Here is a 22,125-nt window from a genome sequence, read left to right as displayed (position 1 = left end):
CAATATTGTGGTTGATTTTTGTATTCTTTTTAAAATGGACAATAATCTGTGTATTAAGGTGAAATAAAATCTTAAATACTTGAAGCAAATCACTTCTTATTTATTAGAAATTGTTTTCCTTCTATTTATGTATCTCTCACTTATCTTGATGGTCTCCTTCCTTAGTGTCTTCTAAACAGCTTGAAACAGGCATTCTTGGATGGGAAGGGACTAAAGTGTATGTGAAGTGAGGCTCAGATCACACATTTCAATATCTAAATTGTGACTTGACAATATTCCTATTTTTCTCTGTCATCCTGAGCAAAAAGTATGAGATAAAAGTGGACATTCTGTATAGTATTTTCATGCTTGGATGTAATTAGGGGGGCTATATTTTATATGGTATTTAATTATGTTAGTCTGCATGTTTTCCATTTTGTTTAGTATAAAGAAGAATAAGGGAAGACAAGGAATAGAAGTATTTAATTCTGTAGTTCAGTTGCGTGCATATTCTGTTTCTGTGCTGAACTTCTTTTCTTCTACTCAGTAAACACTTAAGGATGTGTCTTAAGAATGAGTGGCCTGCAGTTTTCCTTTGTATAGAGTATATTATGCTGAAATTGTTTCCATAGTTTAAGAAGCCAAAGGAGCTTCTGGTTTAATTGCTGAGAAAAAACAGTACTGGTAGTGTCACATAAAAAGGAAAGAACTCAGTTAAATGCCTCGTCTGCACTTTTGCGTGTTGATATTTTTCATGATGATTTTATGTGATGAAGCAAATCTACAGATTTGTAGATGGAACATCTGAAATAAGTAGAGCAAGCCCCCTGTCTTTAATTCTTTTTCCACTTTATCATGATGTTGGTTGTCATTTGTATGATAAATAGCAGCTTGATATCTGTTGAATGATGCATGAAATCTTTTACCCTTTTTTGACACACACAGGGAAGTGCTAGTTTAGCTTCAGTTTTGAAACAATGTTGCTGAAAGAACAGTCAAACTAGAAGTTCCATTTGCTAGACCTCAGTTTTTTGAAGTGTGTGATGCTTCCAAGAGCAGCTTGTGGACAAGCAGAAGACTGGTGTGACAATAGAAATGAGCTGCAGGAATGTCTTAAGATACCTTACCTTCTCCAGTATTTGGATGATGCATTTTGATGTGTTTTGCATAGCCTTCTGTGAAGAGTACCAGTAAGTCCCCTGACAATTCCTAAAATGTCAAATGTAAAAAGTACTTGTCTTGCATAGCAAGTGATTGTTTGTATGCCAAAGAAAATGTTTATTTCATTCAGTTCCACTGTCAGGAAGTATAATTTTCTATGATTTCAAATCTTGTCTTTGTATCTATGCTCATACTATGCAGCATGTTTATATAATAATGCTGCTTTTATGAACTTTGATTATTTATGATTCCCCCTTTTGTAAGGGGAATAGAGGTTTGATGTTCTTCCCATTGTAATTGTGAAATCTAATTAATGCATAATCTTGAAGGGAACATATGCAGACTAGACTCTAAGGAAATCTTGAGTATTTGTGTTTTTAGGAGGCATTAGCCATTTTTTCCAGTGAGACTAGTATGCACTTGAATAATCTGAAGACTTGCAGACTGAGAAAATGAACACTGCAGTGGACATGATCTTTCTGGTTCATTAATCACAAGCATGATAGATTTTTCATTCTTGACAGTATTTATCATGTGCCTTTGGGCAGGTCCTCTCACTTCTCAGAAGTCTTGCTGTTTGCTGCTGTGGGAGTAGTTTATTCATTCTCTCTAGAACAAAGTACTTGCTATCAGTCGTTCCCATTAGGTTTTTATCTAATTCACTTTGCAGCTAACCTCTCTTCCTTATCTTAGATGTGTCTTTTCAGGTCTGGCACTCTTCTGCCAAGAGTGAAGTTAAACTCTCGCAGGACTTATTTATTCTCCTGAATATATAAAGGAGGAAAAAAGTTTTTATTAGAATCCTGTTTATTCCTAAATTTATAGTAATATCTCCTTGATTTCTGCATACATAGAGCAAATTACAGTGAAAAGATCAAGAGTCAACTATTCCTGTTCTGGAAGACTTTTTTTGTTGTTGCTTGTTGGTTGTTTCCTTTAATCCTGAGCACGTTTGATTTATCCTCACTTTGTGTTTTGGTTTTGTACATGTGGACTTTGCATCCAGTCTTCACCTCCGAGAGTAAAAGTTACATTGCTAAGATCCAAAAAGGCTTTGAAAAAAATGTAAATCCTTTCCCCATAGTCTTCTCACTTCATTTGAATCTGCTTACTATTGCAAGCTAGTTAGAGGATGACTTTGCGGTCCCTTTGCGCTGTTAATTCAGTCAGGATATTTTCAGAGTACCAAGCAGAAATCTTATTTGAAAATTTGCCTTCGTTTGTCAAGTTCTACTTGAAAGTAGCTCTTTAGTGTGATTTTTGCTTTCTACCTTTTGCTTATATTACAAGTTTTCTTAAAATCATCATTGCTTGTTACAAATTGATATCAATACTTGTCAGTGCTGAACATCAAAATAATACAGTATGATTTTTCTCCTCAATTACTTTTCTGTTGAAGTTTGTTGGTTTTTTTTTCCCTCCATTTTGACATCTTCCATTACTGCAGATTTTGCTATTTATATTGATCATAATTTTTTTGATTGATTTGTTTTTCCCGGTAGATGGAGCAATTCTGTGAGAACTCATATAAGCTGTCAAATTGATTAGATTGTAAAGCCAGAAGGGCTAATTGATATTTTCTTTTTTCTGTTAGATTTTTACCAAAGTTCCTTATCTCTGTATCCTTAGGATCCTGATGTTTGTAGGTTTATTAACAGTCTAATTAAATTACTATGTGTGCTTTCTGACTATTTTCATTGTTAAATGACTTTGTGTAGCTTCTTACTTTTTTTATGAAAACAATGAAGCACATATGCAACAAAATGTTTTAAACTTAATTTCAGCTTCTGATGTGCCTTAAATTGTGCAGTTTACATACTGTCTGTATACTGCTGAGGGGAGCCCTGAGTATGAGTATAAGCTTATTTATTAACCCTATTATATTTTTTTCTTTATATTTTAATTGTTTTAACTTTTCTGGTTTAATCATGTTTTGCTGATTCCTGAGCTTTCTCTTAGAAAAGTTTTGCTTCTTTGTTAGCCACTTGGACCTCAGACTGGCAAAAAGATACAGTCCAAACATGCAGTAATAAGTTATAATTTGAGGAAGTGGAAATATGTAACAGATGTTGGAATTCTTCAGACAGATTTTCCACCTTGCACTGCCAAACACTCAGATGCCACAGATAGTGAGGACGGTGTAGGAAACCAGTTATGATTACCAGATCTTGTCATTTGACTTAGGCATAATTTAGCAGTGGTGAACAAAACGTGCAGTGTTAAATGCTGTTATGCTGTTAAATATAGCTAGCCTTTTACAGGAGCAGAAAACTATTAGTAGTGTTTTGATAAAGTTGCCTTTTTCCTCAGAATAATATTTTAGATAGGATGTAGAAAGGGACATATTTTGATAACATTACAAAATCATGATGCTATAACTGTATTTTTGTTATGTCATCTCCTTGTCACATAGAGATAATGTTTCCCATGACCTGTGTTATTCTTTTCTACTGTTAGATTCCCTCATGAGAAACAGAAATAAAAGAACTCTGTGGGTTAAGAAAGTTTCTTGTAAAATAGGTGAACAAATTTGAATTGGTGAATTCTTACAAAGTCTCATCCAGTGGTTAATTATTCCTATTGATCAACGAAGTACTGAAACATTTGCCAGATGTTTCTGAAGATAATTTTTCCCAAATCTTGAGGGTCAGGGGTTGTTCTATGTCCATATGTAATGAAATACAAAAAAAAAAAAAAAAAAAAAAGGAGACATAAAGTCTTATTATTCCTGGGTTGGTTTTTTGGTTTTTTTTTTTTTTTTTTGTTAAACTACAAAGGAGTTTTATTAAAGTTTAAAATTGAGTAGATTTTTGTTGCAAGAAAAATTGAAAACAGAGGATGAACTAGACATACGTATGTCTTAATATACTGTTTTTCAGAATGATGCCGTTAAAAGAAGGTTCCAGTTTCATTTCATTAGTGTGTGAAAACTTTTCCTCGGATGGAAGATCAAAATGTGAAATATCATTATTTTGTTGCAGTGAAGCAACAGATAATGCAAGCTTATTTTTTCTGTTAAGTATTCAGATATTCATATTTACTTTGTTCTGTGATGTTGTTTGCTGTTTTGTTTTTGAATGGTTATCTGACTACTTTTCCATAAGCTGTGAATAGCAGATAGCAAAATTAATTTATCCATACTGAATTTGGTGATCATTATAGCAAAAGAATTGCATCCTCATTTGTGGATGAAATCCTGGAATAGTTTCCCTTTAAATGAAACGGTACAGGGCCCATGAAGAAACTACATTTTTAAGAAGCATTTCACCCTATTTTCCATTTTTCTTTATATTTGCAGTTTAGAATTAGTAGGAATATGTGAGGAATTGTAACTGTATTAAATTAGAATTGGTTATTAATAGCTTTAATGCAGTGTTTTAGCTGTAAACCAGCTCATATCCTGCGTTATTTTATCCACTCCATGAATAATTATTGTAATATATATATTAGGTAATCCTTCAAAGGATGATTACCTGAAAGAAAAATGTCATGATTCCTCAGAAATAAATTTAATATATAAAAATAACAGAAAAGACTGGCTAGTTGCTATTGTGATTAAATCTGTTTACAATGTCTTCTGTGACTCACATTCCAGGAAAAAAAGAAAGATTTTTTTGATTTCTTTTTTACAGGAATCAAGAAAAACCACAGGACCTCTGTATTTATATTTGAATCTACATCAAACGATTTTCGTTTGGAACCATTGCCTAGAGAACTTCTTGCAGGGAGGAAAACATTATAACCTATTTTTGAATGCCTTTTGTTTTAAGTTGATTTTGAGAAGACTCTTCTTGACCCTCCTTTGCTACTTTCCAGAGAGTAGGGTAGAAAGACTAATAGTTCTCTCCACTCTGGGGAGAACTTTTCTACAAATGTTCTTTTTCCATACTTTTCCAAAAATGTTTGGGTTTCCCTTTCCATAGAAAACTCTTGTGTCTCACTGGGCCATCAATTTTCTCTTCAGAATTCTTACATATCAGAATTCTGCACTCAACCCTATATTCTCTGTCTAAAGAATAAGACGAAGCAAGGTTCAGGCAAAGTGATGCATGAAAGAGCTATACTGTTTATTGTACCTAAGCCAAAGCTTTTTAGATCTTGCTGAGTATCTCTGCATAGTCTTCTACTGTCTGATGTGCCTTGGAGATAACATGTGTAATGTGAATTTGCAGCCTAGCAAACTTATACTGCCTGAAAACTTCCTTGTTGCACTGAGATGGAATTTTCACTAATACTTATTTTGGCCTCATACTGATTCATCCACCATAATTCCAGTTCAGGACATTAATTTTTTTCTTTAATATCATCTGTAGGAATAACTCTTCATCAGTTTCCATTTTTGCACTTTTAGTCCAGACAGTCAGTGTGCTGTAGTTGTTTAATAACAGATGGATAAGTAGATTCAAAGCCCCAGCATGTTGAGAGCTTTCTTACCTGTTTGCTGGTTCTTGGCTTGTTGCTAAGTAAAGGAAACCCTCACTCCAACTTTTCAACTTTTGTGTAAAAACTTCATAGTCTTTTAGTCTACATGGGTTAGATGTTTTTTCCCAAATATAAGACTCCGTAAGTAGGCCTTCATCAGAACTTTCACAGGAAAACTGAAATAGACTTGATTATTTTTCATAGGACTGTTAGGTCTGATGAACTCATTAGTCTACTTACGGAAGGCTGATCTCTCCTTTAAAGCGTGGGCAATATCATCTTGACAGGTACAATTACCAGACCTCCAGCTTTGATGTCCAGATGGGGCTAAGAGAAAGTGGTCTCTACAATGAATGGGAATCAAAAAGTGGTGCCTTCAGTCTCAGTGTTCTTCCTTTAATCCTTCAGTACTGTCTAAAGAGAGAAACGCGTTCATAATTCTTATCTGTGGAAACTGGAAATGCTGAAAGAGATTCATTCAACTCATGCTTTCTATAGCTTTTATTCCTGTTGAAAAGGGGATGGGTTATGAGTTACATTTGCCTAGCTGTAGGCATTTATCTCAGTATATATGATCTTTTAATTCAGAAATTGTCTGTATTGTTAATAGACTTTTACTATAGTTGAGCAAAAATCTACAAGCCAAGTAAATGAACCTAAATTATCCTGTTATTTCCTATTGGGTAAAAATTCAAGAGCTCTTGAAAGCTCTCAAATGTATAGGTGCTAAAGTGAGGCTATCACCTTTTATATGCTTTTAAACTTAACTCCCTTTATTGACTTAATCTGAAAGACCAACTGAAGAAGTACTACGTAAAGTTCATCGTGGCTGTTTAGTACTAGAGTCCAAAGTCCTTCTGCATAAATCTGAAAAATTTATGTACATAATGCTTCTATATAATAGCTTTTACTTAGAAAGTATATGGATTATTTTTGAGTCTGAAGTACAAAACTTGTTGCCCTAATTTAAAGACTAGTTCTAGAGGACTTACAATAGCTTCCTGTGCAGAGACATTGAAACTTACAGCTTGGAATTCTAGTCATACAATCCTTAACCATTTCCTTTGCAATATTGCTTTTTTTCAAAGTCTGTTTCCATGATTGCTGTCAGAAAAGGGAATGCAGAGAAACCCTTACTATCCATAACATCCCACAACTGGAGTTTCTGCTCAAGTGTTACGCATAATGCTGATATCCAAGTGTGCCTTTGGAAGATTTGTGTTTCTGTTAAAAGGAATTCAGATGACAGGGTGGTGCATTCTGTTCTATAAAATGAATTTGTAATACCACTGAGCTCACTTTACATTACTTTAAGCACATCTTTTAAGGAGATTCCATGGCTCTGAGGGCTAATACTACCATGGGGCACATTACATTGGAGGAACTGAAAGTTTGTGATAAATAATTCAATTGCTTATTAATTACATACAGAATGGCAGTTGTTTTTTTGTTTTTGTTGGGGTTTTGTTTGTTTGTTTGTTTGTTTTGTGTGTGTGTGTGTGTCCACGCTAACTGCAATCTGGGCTTTCTGGAAACACGACCTGTTTTGGGGAAAAGCGGTTCATATAACCTGCTTTGTCTTTTTCCACTTACTTATTTCTAAACTATGTAATTTAGCAACGTAAGGTACATTCTCTCTCTGAAAAAGAAAACTTGGTCAAATACAAATTCTGAAGTCGAATAAACAGTTCTTGAAGGTATTCCTCTAAGACTAGTACAAGACCAGTTGTTTTAGTGGGTTGTTTGAATAGCTGTTGGAACATTCGTGATGATACATAAACTTTTGGAAATCCAGATATGAAGGTAACCATTTATGGAAGGATTATTCCACATGAATAAACATTTACATTATAATAGGAAAGGACATGCCAAGCTATTCACAAGAGGCTTACAATCTTGAAATTATAAATGTTATGTTTCCATGAGAAATGGGGATGCTATATAATGTAAAAGAAGGTGCATTGGAATGTGCCAGAAGTCATTAGCTTTCATTTTGAAAGCATTCTGAATGTGCTCACAAGTAGTTACCTCTAATGTCTTGACAAATAGGAACTAGTGTGTTTTTATACCCAGATACAATTCTTAATACAGTTCTTACCAAATTTCTGTGGATTCCATAAAGCTCAAAATGTAATTCCATATAGATTTTTTTAATCTACCAAGGAAATGGGAGATTCTAAACTTAATCAAAGTAATCATCCTTCAAATAGCAGTCAAAGCAGACTTCATTTTTTATGGTAATTACAAGTATATTGTGTTTTGAATATTTTCCTTTCTGCTTCCAGAAGCAGCAAACTGATTTATCTTGTACTACTGTCTATATTTCCATTTGTTAAGTATGTGTGAAACTGATGTCCAAGTGCTTTTAAACTCCTTGTTACTCCAGTTGGTTGTTACTGTAATATTTTCTTGTTTTGTACAAGGAGTTGATCTCTGGATTTAGTTGTGCACTTTTTTTTGCAGTGAAGGAGGTACAAAACCACTATGTAGTGTGGTTAGGGTCATGCAGAAGGCTATAGTCATGAAATTGTTTCATCTGCAGGGAGACTAGATGTTAGTTGTTTTCACTGATCATGTATATGTGTTCTGTATTGGATTAATGCACATGTCTGCATTGTTTCAGGACTTCCAGGATGGCCTTGAATGTCATCTTATGCATATATGTAAAAGAAAATTTCTTAAACTGTCCTGGATTTTAAAAGCTGAAAATTTTAGTCCCATAGGGAATATTGTAAAATATATCTGGTAGCTGGCCCATGGTGGCAACTTGAAACATGCATACAGTCTTCACATGTAACCTAGAAATCTGATGGTCAGAGTCAAACTGGAATTAACTGCCTGCAAGTTTTACACTAGAAATTCCAATCTTACTGAACAACTTAACTGCCATTCTGTTGTAGGTGGTTTAAAGATAGAGGTGATTTCCTTTAAAAATCTCTCCTTAAAAAGTCCCTTGATGATTCTTGACTAAAGCAGATAAAGTTTCAGTCTTTTAACTGACATTAGTAGACTGCAGATTTGTGGCATGTCTGATAAAATATTTGCATATGTTTGTCTTCTATTGTGTCACTCATTTAAAGTGAAATAACAGATTTGTAGTCTGTACAGTCGGCCAAGTGAGGGGTCACAGAGATAATTTAACAAAATCCATTCGTTGTTTTATCTTTGAGTTACTGGGGAAAAGTAATTTCTCTAAGTGCCCTGATAGTTAAAGCTGGTGTCTGAAAACACTGAGTCCACAAGAAAAGTTAGTTACACATCATTAAGTATAACCATGATGTGAATTTCACCACTCCTTCCGCAGGTGTTTTCCATTAGAATATGTCTGCTCCATTCAGACCTATTTTAAGTAAATTCACTAGGAAATGCCTCTTTACATGTTTATCCTGGAAGGGCAGATAGGTGTTTTATTTTATAAAGCAGTCTAGAAGTTTTCTATTCTTCAAATGAAAAAATATTTTTCAGAACATACTATTGCAGTTTGGTAATGTATTTCTAGCTGCCATTAGAGACACTTATAATTAAAACATAATAAAATTCATGAAGCAGAAATGACCGTTTCTTAGAAATGCTGGTGAAAGGGGTATTTGCCTACATAAGTGTTTGTGTAAAAATTTTATGTTTGTTATATACACTTTTATTAATATAAAACTCTACTGTTAAACTTTCTTTTTGGTGATCTTGTGAAACATTATTATGTATTGATTATATACTTAAAGCTTAGAATATATAATCTCTTAAATAACATGTAAAAAAATGTAGTGACTTGCTAGCAATTATTTCATGACAAATACCCAATATCAATAATTTCCAGTAATAATTTTTAGTTTTGGGAAACAGTTTAGCTCTTACAGACAAAACCCACATCTTTCAAATGCTTTAATTGGCATACTGAAAAAGAGATATATGGGATGTAACTAAGAACAGCAACAGATTATATGTCTATGTATAGATTACATGGCCACTTCAGTGTTTGTTTTCTCCCTGAAAAAATTGTTTGGGTTGCAAGAAAATTAGAAAAAGCAGCATTCAGTTTTGCTCCCTTTTCTTCACGTTCAAACATAGTATCACAAAGAGTTAGAAAAAATAGAAGAAATATTAGATAATCAGGGAGCTAAACATTTTTTATTGCAATATTTATTTTTTTATGACATGAAATCAATTAAAGGAGTGCTGTATATGCCGTTTACTTATATTTTAAGTCATTTTGTAAATACGCGAACAAAGTGTCTCGGAAGAGGGGTTCTTTTGTCTGTTTTGCTAGCGGACCATGGTTACAATAATACGAATGTTTTCTCCCAATAGCATCAGCGACTTCTCGACATTTTGGAAGCAGAGAAGGAAGTGTTATCAGAAAAGATAGAAGAAGCTTTGATACAGCAGTCACAAAAATACAAGGTATTGTGTTTGGGTTTTTTTTATTTACCTAAAAAAAAGGGGGTCTGATCAGCACCAGGCTGTTCATTGAGTATGACCCTGTCACAATTACTGACAGGAAGAAGAAGCTTTCTCGAGCACTTTTAAGTGTTTAAAATGACTGCTTGCTACTCCTCTACTGTGTATTGCAGTTTAATTTTTCATAACATTTACAGGAAGTACTTGACAAATGTTTGGATGAAGAAAGACAAAGGAGTAAGGAGGCTCTGGCAGCTGCTGCAAAGGTATCTTTTGTTAAGTAATAGACGTGCAATGTGGATTCCATGTGTGTCATAAATGCCAAGTTCAGCAACTCATTCGTTTTCATAACTAAATTTGTCGAACTCTATGCTCTCATCTGTGTTTGAAAGAAGCTAGTTCTGTAAATCGTGAACATATCTGCTGTATCCTGTGCCTCAGTACAGGCAGTCTGTGTAACTTCTATCTAAGATAGCCTCTGAATTAGTTTATAACAAGAAGTCACAATTTTGCAGATATTTTTGTGTTACCTGTCTGTTTTTTTGGTCTTCCAGTTAACATCAGTACATCTTGATTTGAAGAGCTAGGTAGCAGAGTTAAGACAGTTAGCATCATGTCCTATTTAACTTTTGTTAAATATGGTAATTTTCAATGAGGACAAAACTATCTTGTAAATCGTTTACAAACTTAAACATTTAACAGGTTTTAAATTTATTTAAGTTAATGTTTGACTAAAAGTATTCACTTTTTAAAATATGATTTCTTCTGTCTACATTATGATTGAATGCATTGGGGTTTGGACAGTAATTCTGTAAATGTTAAGCTACCTTTCATTTCTAATACTGACATAGAATCCAGTACAAAGGTTCAGTTCCATGTAATGATCTGGGAAATCTAGGGATGTATGTTGCTTATTACAGTTGGTTAGGCTTTATTATCGTTTCCTGTACGTCTTCATATGTAGTATGTGCACATTATCTGACCACCTCTCTGAATAACATTCAGTAACACAAGAAACATCTGTTATATGGTTGATATCTACAGGAAAATATGTGTATAATAAAATATCATTTAATAGGGCATTTTTTAACTGACATTTTTATTATATTTTATAAATGTCTAAATAAAAGATCACATCCCAGTGAATTGCAAGAAACAGCTTTATTTACAAGTGTAGTGTTTGAGGAACCCAGTATTTTTTTTGCCATTCATGACTTTACTTGACCAGATCCATAATCACCACCAAAGGGCATTGGAATGACCTGTAATTTTATTAAAATTGAGGGGTGTGGTTTATCAGCAGTTGCTTGTTTGTTTTGTACTTCAGCCATTATTTATATATAGATGTTATGTAATGAAATGGAGGGACACCTTCCACTAGACCAGGTTACTCAAAAGAGTACTTCTTGTAGAGCTTTGGGGGAGGGAAGACGCGTTTGTTTTATGTATGTATTAGTTACTTTGCCACAGAAAGCACTCTGGCTGGTTTTGGACTTTCGGTGCTTGTAGGTGAGAGTAAGAATATCTTGTATATGGTAATATCAGGCAGTGTTGGGGGGCCCATTATGCACCTGCTCTTACAGGGCTTCTGCTGCATGTGTTTGTGTTAGCATTAACCAAACTAGTTATGATATATTGTATTTTCAGTAGGTGTGAATTTAAGATTCTTACTTGTGACTTTGTTTTTCTTTCTGTAACTACAGTCGTTGTCCACTGGTAATACCTGTCTGGTAGTACCTCAAGATAAATTTAAGCTCATACTTCAGAAGTGAAAATATCAGTCTACCATCTTTTGTCAGAGAGATCTCATTAGAATAAGTAATATATATGAGTTAGGCACCCATGCTGGGTACTTTGGTCATTTATTTGTGCTTGATTTATTTCAAAGGCTGAAAAAGAAGTAGTGCAGGCGGCTATTCTGAAAGCAGTAGAGGAGGAGAGGAGAAATATGGAGAAGATTCATGCAGAAGAAAGAAAAATGTGGGAAGCAGAACGTGACAAAGATAAAGAGAAGATTGCCCAGGCTGTTCGGGAAGCCATGCAAGAGCAAAAAAAGCAAAATCAAGTTAGTATATTTTACCCTTCCATGGATCTGCTTTGTGTATTTTATTTTTTATTTTGAATGTTATCCTAATGTTGTGTTAGGTTTTCTTGTGACATCCATCTTTCATTCATCACTGCACCTAGTTGATATTTGCAGTGCATAGCTACCTTGTTGATTTATCTTCATTTCCACTATGTGTATGGAAAGAAGTTGGCACACACAGAACAAAATTCCTGCAGACTTTTCAGGTAAATATATTGAAATGAGATGAATCGTGTGCCATAAATGCATGGCTTTGTCCTCTGACTTCTAAAGGAGCCCAAAATGACCAGCTCAGATGGTGGCATTTATGTTGTAGACTGTTAAGGTGACTTTTTTTATACTGATGAAAAAGATGTTACATTTGTTTCTTCTTCTGGAATTCCATTTTAAAATGTACTTTTCTAAGACAAAAAATAGAATAGGTATAAAATAGAGAGAGTTAGAGAAATTGGAAACCTAAACCAGTAATGAACCAGAAATGTTTTTAGAGTTACTTTTTAGAGAGGTGCTTCTGTAAGGATAATTGTGCATCACTTAACATAATTTGTGAGGGACATTCCCAGAATTGCTTTTAACAACTGTAGGAATTACAATTTAAATATGTTATAATAGCAGAAAGAAAAAAGAAAAGAAAAAAAGAAAAGAAAAAAGAAATTGAGAACACAAGTTTGACAGCCAAAAAGGTCCTCAAGAGAATTGTGAATCTAGTAGTAAGGTACTGTGTTGCAGAGTGACCAGGAAGGAGAGCCATAGTCGATGCAAATCTGGATGTTTTATATCGAGTGTTTCAACTTGTTAGATATTCATGCTTGACAAAACTTTCTCCTAAAAAATTGTTTGTTCTCAGTCAGATAGATGTTGAGTCTGCAGTTACTTCCATATAAGATTTATTTTATTAATTTAACATTGCCAGGGAAAAATCTGGGGTCTTGAAGGCAGTTTAATAAATAATTCATGATTAATATAAAATAATAAAATTATAATGAAAGTAGCAACTAAGACATACAAAGTTAACGTTTCAGCTTGATGGAAAAACTTTGACGTATTTTTTTATATAATTTTTTTTTTAAGAAATTAAAGGATTAAAGTAACATGAATGTTGTATTTGTTTTCATTAAAGCTTTGACTGTTCTAGTGACCTGGGGTCATTACTTAGAGGCATTATTTAATTAAATTGAAGATATTATTCTTTGAATCTTTATAACTCTGAAGGGATAAATGAGATACATTACATCATCAAGGAAATAATGGTAAAAGGTTATCTGGAGCACTGTCTGAAGAATCTGTAAGGTATTAGAAGTCCAGAAGACTTTTCTTTAGATTGACACTAGCAGCATCTTTGGGTATTATACACGTTATCAAGGTGCTTAGTGCTTTTATAAGAAAGAAATTATTATTATTATTGTTGTTATTGTTGTTGTTGTTATTATTGTTGTTGTTCTTGTTGTTCAGAGGATTCTTAGTTTTGCAAAGGGCGGGCTTGCATTTTAATTCAAGGAAAGTGAGTTCTCCTTGAAATAAATGAACAGTCTTTTGATTAAAGACTGTGTTCATTTGCACAGTAACTTCATGACCCTTTTACAACACATTGAAAAGTCATTATAGATGAGGAACTCATATATTCAGCAGGCTACATGTAGCCTGGCACATCTTAGTATTTTCTTTTCTGTTTTTGATGCATTGTATAGCATTTTTTACAGTGACAACTTCCCTGCAAGGACAGTTTAGTATGTGTGGTAGTTGTCAGTTTTGAGAGGAATGTTTGCGGAAATCCTTCCACTGGGATGATTTTTCTACAACACTTACTTTAATAAATGGGTGGTTACACTCTAGATAAAGAGAAACTGAACTGTAACAGGTATTTTGGTTGAAGCAGAAGCTTTTTCCTCAGGATTTAAAATTGCAGTGAAACTGCTGGGGTACAACTACGCTTCAGTGAAAAAAGAAAAAACAATAGTCCATGCTCCACATTATCATGTTCTTTCTGCTTATTTTTACTCTTTGGGAAAGAAAAAGAAAATTCAAAAGTTATTTGGGGATATAGGGTGATTATATCCTTACAATTTTAGATAAAATAGGATGATATACTGTATTTATAGTGGGCAATGTAGAGTAGCTATAGCAGTAGTTGCCATAGCCATACTGCTGTTAATGCACAGAACTTCCTGCATGGTAGTTATTACCATTTTAGAAGGCTAATTACTCAATTACATAAATAAGGTAAAACTAGGGAGTAGGGAGTGGTGGAGAGAAGTAGCAAAGAATGTTTATGCACTACAATTTCTGTTTTAGAGAAAATTCATTGAAAGTAAAATGAAAGCTGGTAGCTGCAGGGTAAGCCCTGGAAATTGAGATCTATGTTGTAGCTTGAAATTAATCATTCTTCTAAAGTGCTTGAAGCAAAGAATCACCTTTGTCATTCCCTGAAGGCTTAAATTTAAAATACTGTGCATAATCTACTGTAGTTTACCCTAATTCCCAAGGAAAAAATAGCCTGAGTTCATCATTGCCATAATCCACAGAGCAGATACATTAGACTGAAGTGTTCTGAAGGTTGAAAATAATTAGGGAAAAGAAACAAAAAACGTTTAATTTATTAAAAGAAGTAGCATAACCTCTGCTTCCTCTTGAACATGAGCAAAAGCACTAAGGCAATATGATCTTACCAAAGGGAAAGTATTCAGGAAAACTGAAGCTGCCATGTTTCATTCAGCCCAGCCGCAACTGAGGTATACTGAGATACACAAGAAATATTTTTGCAAGAAAATTGCAAGTGCGTGCCTCTTTCCTGATTTTAAGTGGGTGAATGAATTTCATATTGTGAATCTACTCATCTATTTTCTTCATTTGTCATACAACGTAATTTTCAGGGTTGTCCTTGCAGAACTTTTTTCCTTTGGTCCCCGGTAATCTCTTTCTGTCCTGTAGTCTTTCATACTTACACTTTCTCCTGAACAGCTTATGTGTAAACATGCAATTAACTGTTCTTCCCATGATGATGATATAAAAATCTGCTGCTTCTACCACTCTAAATGTTGCAGTACATGGCATTATGATATTCCCTACGTTTCTATTTTGAAATCATCATTACTGTAAGATAGAGCAGTTTTCCAACAATCTGTCCCTCCTGTAACTTGCAGAACTTGGCTCTGTGTGTGATGCAACAGGTGATCTGGTAATTTTGGCAAGGCAGAAGAAGGCTAGTTTGGGAAACCCTATGCTGTGGAGAGGCAAGATACCCCTGGGTAGCTGCTTGGCAGTATTTTCCTATGGTACTCTATGATATTATGCTTCCTTGGCAGGATCAGGAACTCTTGCCTCTTGCGGTTTAGATGGTTGATTTATGCTTTTTGTACAAGATTGCCTCCTGGCTTCTGCTAAAGCCAAATGCCCTAGGTTCAGCAGTAGCAGTCATTTTTCTCCTTCTTAGTAGCTGGTGCATTGCTGTGGTTTTGACTTTCAGCCTGGGAACAGTGCTGATAACACCAGTGTTTTCACTTGCTGCTCAGTAATGTTTACTCTGACCAAGGACTTTCTGAGTCACATGCTCCGCCAGGGATGAGGAGAAGCTGGGAGGAAGCAGGGACAGGACACCTGACCCAAACTAGCCAAAGAGGTATTCCATACCACAGCACGTCTTGCCCACTATATAAACTGGGGGCAGTTACCCAGAAGGGCTAGATCCCTGATTGGGTCGGTCTGGGTATCGGTCGGTAGGTGATAAGCGGTTGTGTTCTCTTCCCTTGTTATTTCCCTTGTCATTATTATTACTGGTAGTAGCAGCAGTGGTTTGTGTTATACCTTAGTTACTGGACTGTTCTTAACCTGTGGGAGTTAACATTCTTTTGATTCTGCTCCCCATCCCTCCAGGAGCAGGAGGAGGAAGAGAGGAGGGGGAGGAGTGAGTGAGCAGCTGAATGGTTCTGAGTTAGCCAGCTGTGCTTCAAGCATGACACCAAACTCACATCATTCTCCATGCCTAGTTTGAGCGCTATTTCCATTTGTCCTTCCACAGTATTGCTATAATGATCACTTTCCAGCCCTTTACTTTGGGCTTTCTGTCAATCTTTCTTTGTTTAATAGGCTATAAACTGCTTTTTGTCTCTGTGTCAGAGTTTGTTTTTGTCTCTTTCTCCTCATTATTTACTCTACTTACAGTATTTGTTACTTGGAGATCAACTTTTACCTAAAAAAATCCATGATAGTGGCATTTCTTTCCCTCTTTTATGATGCTCTTGTACATGGGAGGATTTCCATGTGACTTATAATATTAATGTAATTTCTTTAAATATATCCTTAAAACTCTATTTATCTCTGATTTACAGAGCATTGCCAGTTAAGGGAATACGAAATAGTACCAGTTAATCAGTCTTTGCCCATTTGTTATTTGTTTCATCATATACATAGGTTTTAGAGTCCTGTGGGGGAGGTAGAGTTTTAAATACCCCATTTATTCTGTGCTTTTGAAGTACCCAGCAAAATGGCATATTTGGTATTGCAACTACAGGAGCAACTTTGTTAGATTTTGTAGGATTTTGATCCAGAGGGAGCGTGTTAATCTTTGGAAGAAAAAAGACGTTTTCACCAAAAAGCCTGGTAACATTGCTGTTCATGTTCAGTATCTTGTTGATTTATACAAGAAGTTCGTGTATTTCCTTCTTAATATCATGATTCATTCCCAAACAGGCTGTTGATAATACAGTATCATGTAATGTGCTGCAGCGCTTGTCCTTCAAAGGACATCTTCTCCAATTTCTATTGCATTTACCACATTGGTCAACTTTCAGTGAGAGCATTTGCCTACATTTCTCTCAAAAGGATACCCAGCCATTATTTTCAGTCTCACTTTCTTCTTGTTTTTCCACCTTTTTGCAGAAACATTAGTGTATTCAGTGTTTCTGGAGACCATGGTGATTTTATAAGGACACAGAAAATCATTTTTCATTAAAAGGACATGTTGTGTAATCTTGAGTGTGTGAGGAATCACACAACTTAGCAGGATTGAGTGGAAAGAGATCCCTGCCACTAGATCAGTTTATTTTTAATAGACTTGCAAAGTCTGGAAAGGGAGTACTCCACTGCATGCAGACTTTAACCATGTCTGACTTCAGGAGTAGTTTGTAGTAGTTTAAACCACAGACGTTATAATTTGAGGGTTACTATTTTCTGAAAAACCACTAACATTGCAGCCTGTGGTTGCACTTCCTAGATAAAATTTAGTAGGGCCACCTGATCCTTGTGTGGAAACAGAAGAATTTTCCTATAAAATTGCAAACCATCATACAGCTTCCTTGGCATTTTTTGTTGTTTTTCTCTTTTATACTGACTAGAGTTCTCTGATATATCCCGTACACTGTTTTTTCTTTTGGTTTTCCTGCAGATACATATATTGTGATTACATGGTTGTGATTCCTAACATATGGTTGAATATGATTTGTCAACTGAATAACTTTATTTTTCATTAGGTGTTCTAATCTTCTAACTGATGTCCAGCACATGTATATAAAGCCCCATAATTTTGTGACTGCAATGTAGTACTTCAGCCTCTGCTCAGATAGTTGAAAAGTAAAATAAAAAAAAAAGTTACACCTTGAGTGCATTTTATGGAGTGCTCTTCCTCAGCTTCTTATAGCAAAATGGGCTTTCCCATTTTCTTGAATCTTAAAGTAGCACTTAGAGCCTCAAATATGCAGTACCCTTTTTACCTAAAGATGAAATAATGGCCAGTGTTTACCTCTGCAACCAAAATCTAAGTTAGGATAAAGTCAAAAGGTAGATATAGCAGGAAAGAGCAAAGAAAGAGATGAAAGACTGAAGTAAGTGCATATGCTGATAGGATGTACATGCAGCTAAGCCTTTGTTAAACACTAGTCATGGGTAATACCAGTTTTAAATAAACTTTGTATCAGCTGATAATTTGCTGTAATGACTGACAGAAATAGTGTGAAGACAGACAATGACTTTGAGAACTTAGAGGTGAGCACTTCATGAAAGCCAGCCATCCAGCCAGTATTCAATCCACCAAAAAGTACCCCCATCCAAGCCATGAGGAGCCAGTTTCTCCAGGAAAATACTTTGTGAAACAGTGTCAAAGGCTTTACTAAGGTAAATCTCTGTTTGCTATGTTCACTTAAAATTAAACTTAGTATGTGGTATGGCAGTTGTTCTCACTCAAATTTTGAGTCATCCACTGTGTAATTAAAAGATCTATATAAGACTAAAGAAAGCACAAGGATTAAAGAAATTGGAATAGCTGTTCCACATACTAGCTATTCCCAGAACCTTTGGGAGTAGGTATTTGCTCTTTCAAATATTAGTATTTTGGAATATTCACTGATTCAGGATTATTCATATTTTTCTGAACTGCTGGCTTCAGGGAATATGTATAAAAGCTAACATTTATGCACTAGAGTTGAGGCACTGAAAAGCAGTGAGGGACTTGGCTTGAATTATTCAATCTTCCTTTTTTGGAAAATCTAGGGAAGCTAAGAGGATCCTTGGATCTCCTTATTATAAAACTCTTACTTTATAAATACTATGAATATGATAAAGGGGGAGAAAGTAAAAAGTTAAGGTAACAACATCTTTATTTAATAGTGTAGAAGTAACCAGTAATTTTTTGTTCCTTCTGGGGAACTAGATGATCTTAAGGTACTTTCCAACCCTAACTATTTTATGATTCTATGTTAGAAAATAACTTATTTTTTAAATTAACTTGTTGCTCTTGAAATAACAAACAGTAAAAACTAGTATGATTATGATATGCTTCACTTCAACAGGATGTTATAAACTTTGCCTTCACTGTTACCCGTAACTATATTCTTCAGAGAATTAATACTGGCCTAAATTTTGGGAACTTGCCACTGTAAATAGAAAAGAATTCTTTCCAATTTTCTGTTTTCTGGTTTAGTACTGGTGTAATCAAACAGTCTTCCCTAAAAGTATTACCAGTGTTTTCTGGTTTGTTTTGTTTTTTTCTTAATAGACTTGTAGAGTTTGTTTGGTTTTTTTTGCTTTTTTAGACTTCCACTCATGTAGTGTTTCAAGTAGCATGATATCAAGGGAGTATTTCCTTGATGATGTATTTCTACATACTAAGATATAGCACCTTATTAATTCTGTAATTTGCTTTAAGGGTTTAATGGGGTAGATAATGGACTTTTTTGCATTCTAAGACAGTATTTTGGTACCTTTTGACAAATTAAACTGCCATGAGAATATAATTATGAAAACAGCGTATTTCTATAATATATTTCTGCTATTTTTCCTGTTAGTGTTCTGTTAGTTCTGTAATTAAAGAGATCTTTGTCTCAGGATTATTTTTTTTTTTTTTTTTGGTAAACTGAATTAAAATCGAAAAGAATGATCATCGCTTTTCACAAGTATGGTTTTCATATTTGCTGTATTCCAGAACAGAGGGGACTACATTGTTGCACATTTGAAATAAGGGATTTTAGTCTTCTTCTGTTTTAAAAAATGGCAGAAGTATAGTTTTGCAGAAACTACTTAGTTTAGGCTGAAGAGGAGTAAATAGCTAAAGGTAAGAAATAACACTTTCCACTGAAACACTTCCACTGAAGAGTCATTAAAAGAAAATGTGGTTTGGTCCAATTGTTTTTGGTCGAAGGAGGTGATCCTGCCCCTCTACTCTGCTCTTGTGAGACCTCACCTGGAGTATTGTGTGCAGTTCAGGTGTCCTCAACATAAAAAGGACATGGAACTGCTGGAACAAGTCCAGAGGAGGGCCACCAGGATGATCAGGGGACTGGAGCACCTCCCGTATGAAGACAGGCTGAGGAACTTGGGGCTTTTCAGCCTGGAGAAGAGAAGGCTGCGTGGAGACCTAATAGCAGCCTTCCAGTACCTGAAGGGGGCCTATAGGGATGCTGGGGAGGGACTCTTCGTCAGGGACTGTAGTGACAGGACAAGGGGTAATGGGTTAAAACTTAAACAGGGGAAGTTTAGATTGGATATAAGGAGGAAATTCTTTCCTGTTAGGGTGGTGAGACACTGGAATCAGTTGCCCAGGGAGGTTGTGAGTGCTCCATCCCTGGCAGTGTTCAAGGCCAGGTTGGATGAAGCCTTGTGTGGGATGGTTTAGTGTGAGGTGTCCCTGTCCATGGCAGGGGGGTTGGAACTAGATGATCTTGAGGTCCTTTCCAGCCCTAACCATTCTATGATTCTATGATTCTATGATACACTAACAGCATATGGTAAAATGCCGCTCTGTACGTACAGACGAATTACGTTACTTCAGAAGTATCTTCTACTTCCAAAGCCTTAGAATTCCACCTTTCTCCAGAGTGAATCCACTCAATACAATTGAGTTCCTGAAAAAATACTTTCTGAAGACAGAACTTTAAAGCATTAAGAATGCGTATCTCAGCATTTTGACATTCTGTATTTAAAGGTGTCACTGTAGCTTGACAAATGTTTCTTAAATCAGTAAATAAAGTAATAAAATATTGTCCTTCTATCTCACAATCTCTTGTAAATTTATATATTTCTCCTTATGTTAATAATAAATACAGTGCTTTAACTGAATGTTTTAAATTGAGTACTTTAAAGTAGTGCAGCAAAGTAGTTGATTTCTTCCAATCCAGACGGTGCATGTATAAGGTAGACTCAGTCATTTTGACAGGACCCTGAAAGCCTGTGAACAATTAAATTTGAAAGAAAAGTTAAGCTATCCTTGATATTTATTTTTTTTTTTACTGACATGGTGAAAAAGAATGTTAAGTTTTACTTTCTGTGTACAAACTGTGTTGCTTAGAAGGTATTATTCTTGTTTAATATTTAGTTAATAGTGGATGGTGGATCATATCTGATAGTGCAGCGTAAGCAAAAGGAAGAGTTTGAACTTGGTTTAGATCTTTGGTCCTTGACCAGAAGAGATTGGAGGGTGGGAAGGAAGGAAGGGGTTAAAAAAAGGGGGGGGGGGGGGGGGGGGGGAAGAAAAGTTAAAAACAAAGAATAGGCCAACCTGCCACACTTTCACAAATCTAAATTAAAGATTTGTGTCATAAAATGTCTCTTTCTTACTCTGCAGTCAGGAAAACCTGTAGATAAATGTTTGCATTGCCTACTAGTAGCAGAGTATTAATGTCTAATCAGCAAACAGTAATAGGGAATATGGTTCATGTATATTTACTATTAATTTTTTAGAAAGTTTTAATGTGGAAAAAAAAACATGTACGTGAATAATTACAGTAGAAGCCCTGGTGAATGTCTGCACTTAATTCCATGTGCTGTCCTCCAAATCCTCCCTCAGAGCATCTGCAATACATCTTTAAAATGATTATTTTGCTCTTCTCAGGCCTTTTAATTATTGAAGTACTGAATTTAAAAAATACTTGTAAGGATATCACATACCTTTAGGATAACTGTCATTGAGAAAGGAGTGTGTTCATGAAACAATATGAATAGGAAGGAAATCGATGACCTGTTATTACATATGTGCAATACTTTTGATATTTACTCTTACATATTTCTTTTCAAAAAGGAAATTGTCAAGGAAGCACTAATGGAAGAGCAAAAACGAAATGAAAAAGCAGTTGAAGAAGCAGTGAAAAGGACAAGAGAGGAACTGATAGAATATATTAAAGAGCAGAAAAGGGTAAGTTACCACTGGCTGTGGGCTTCACTTCATGCATTGAGAAACAGATAAAGCTTATTAATCCTTAAAACTGTCTTAAAATGCACAAGAAAACAGAATCAGGAGTTATGTCTTCAGATTTGTCGCACTTTTTTAAAACAGTTTGTTACTATGATATATTTCTTCATACATATTTATAGAATTTTAAGTTCATCACAAGCATAAATCAATACACTGATAAATTTAAAGTATTATTACAGTAACTTAAATATAGGACATAAATGCAGTCTATCAAATTCAAGTTCTGATCTGAGTTCAGTTCATTGAAAGCACTTCGGTATCAATAACAGATGCTATTTCATGTTCACAGATTACCTTTGTGTGCAGTTTGCATGCACACAAAGGTCATTAATAATCCTCTCAACTCATATGGCAGCCTGAAAATGTACTGGTATTCTCTTGAGCATCATTTATAACCAGTGCATGG

The 22,125-nt window shown here is 34.9% G+C and overlaps 1 protein-coding gene across 8 annotated transcripts in view; it reads left to right on the top strand.

Moving 5' to 3' along the window:
* The window catches only part of CCDC91 (coiled-coil domain containing 91), a 562,122-nt gene that overhangs the window by 520,194 nt on the left and 19,803 nt on the right, over positions 1-22,125 (top strand). For 7 of the 8 annotated variants that reach the window (XR_010610984.1, XR_010610983.1, XR_010610982.1 and 4 more), the window contains exons 9-12: positions 9,868-9,960; positions 10,155-10,223; positions 11,846-12,022; positions 21,546-21,659. Coding sequence is in view for 5 of the 8 variants with exons in the window: in XM_065672375.1 (XP_065528447.1) it covers positions 9,868-9,960; positions 10,155-10,223; positions 11,846-12,022; positions 21,546-21,659 (453 nt within the window). In the remaining 3 variants the exon portion in view is untranslated. Of the gene's footprint in view, positions 1-9,867; positions 9,961-10,154; positions 10,224-11,845; positions 12,023-19,065; positions 19,156-21,545; positions 21,660-22,125 lie in introns of those variants that run through there. The other variant, XM_065672398.1, reaches the window with a different exon arrangement.

This window comes from Lathamus discolor, chromosome 1 (assembly GCF_037157495.1).
Source record: "Lathamus discolor isolate bLatDis1 chromosome 1, bLatDis1.hap1, whole genome shotgun sequence".
In the NCBI taxonomy this organism is placed as follows: Eukaryota; Metazoa; Chordata; class Aves; order Psittaciformes; family Psittacidae; genus Lathamus; species Lathamus discolor.
This window is presented reverse-complemented; position numbering and strand designations above follow the sequence as displayed.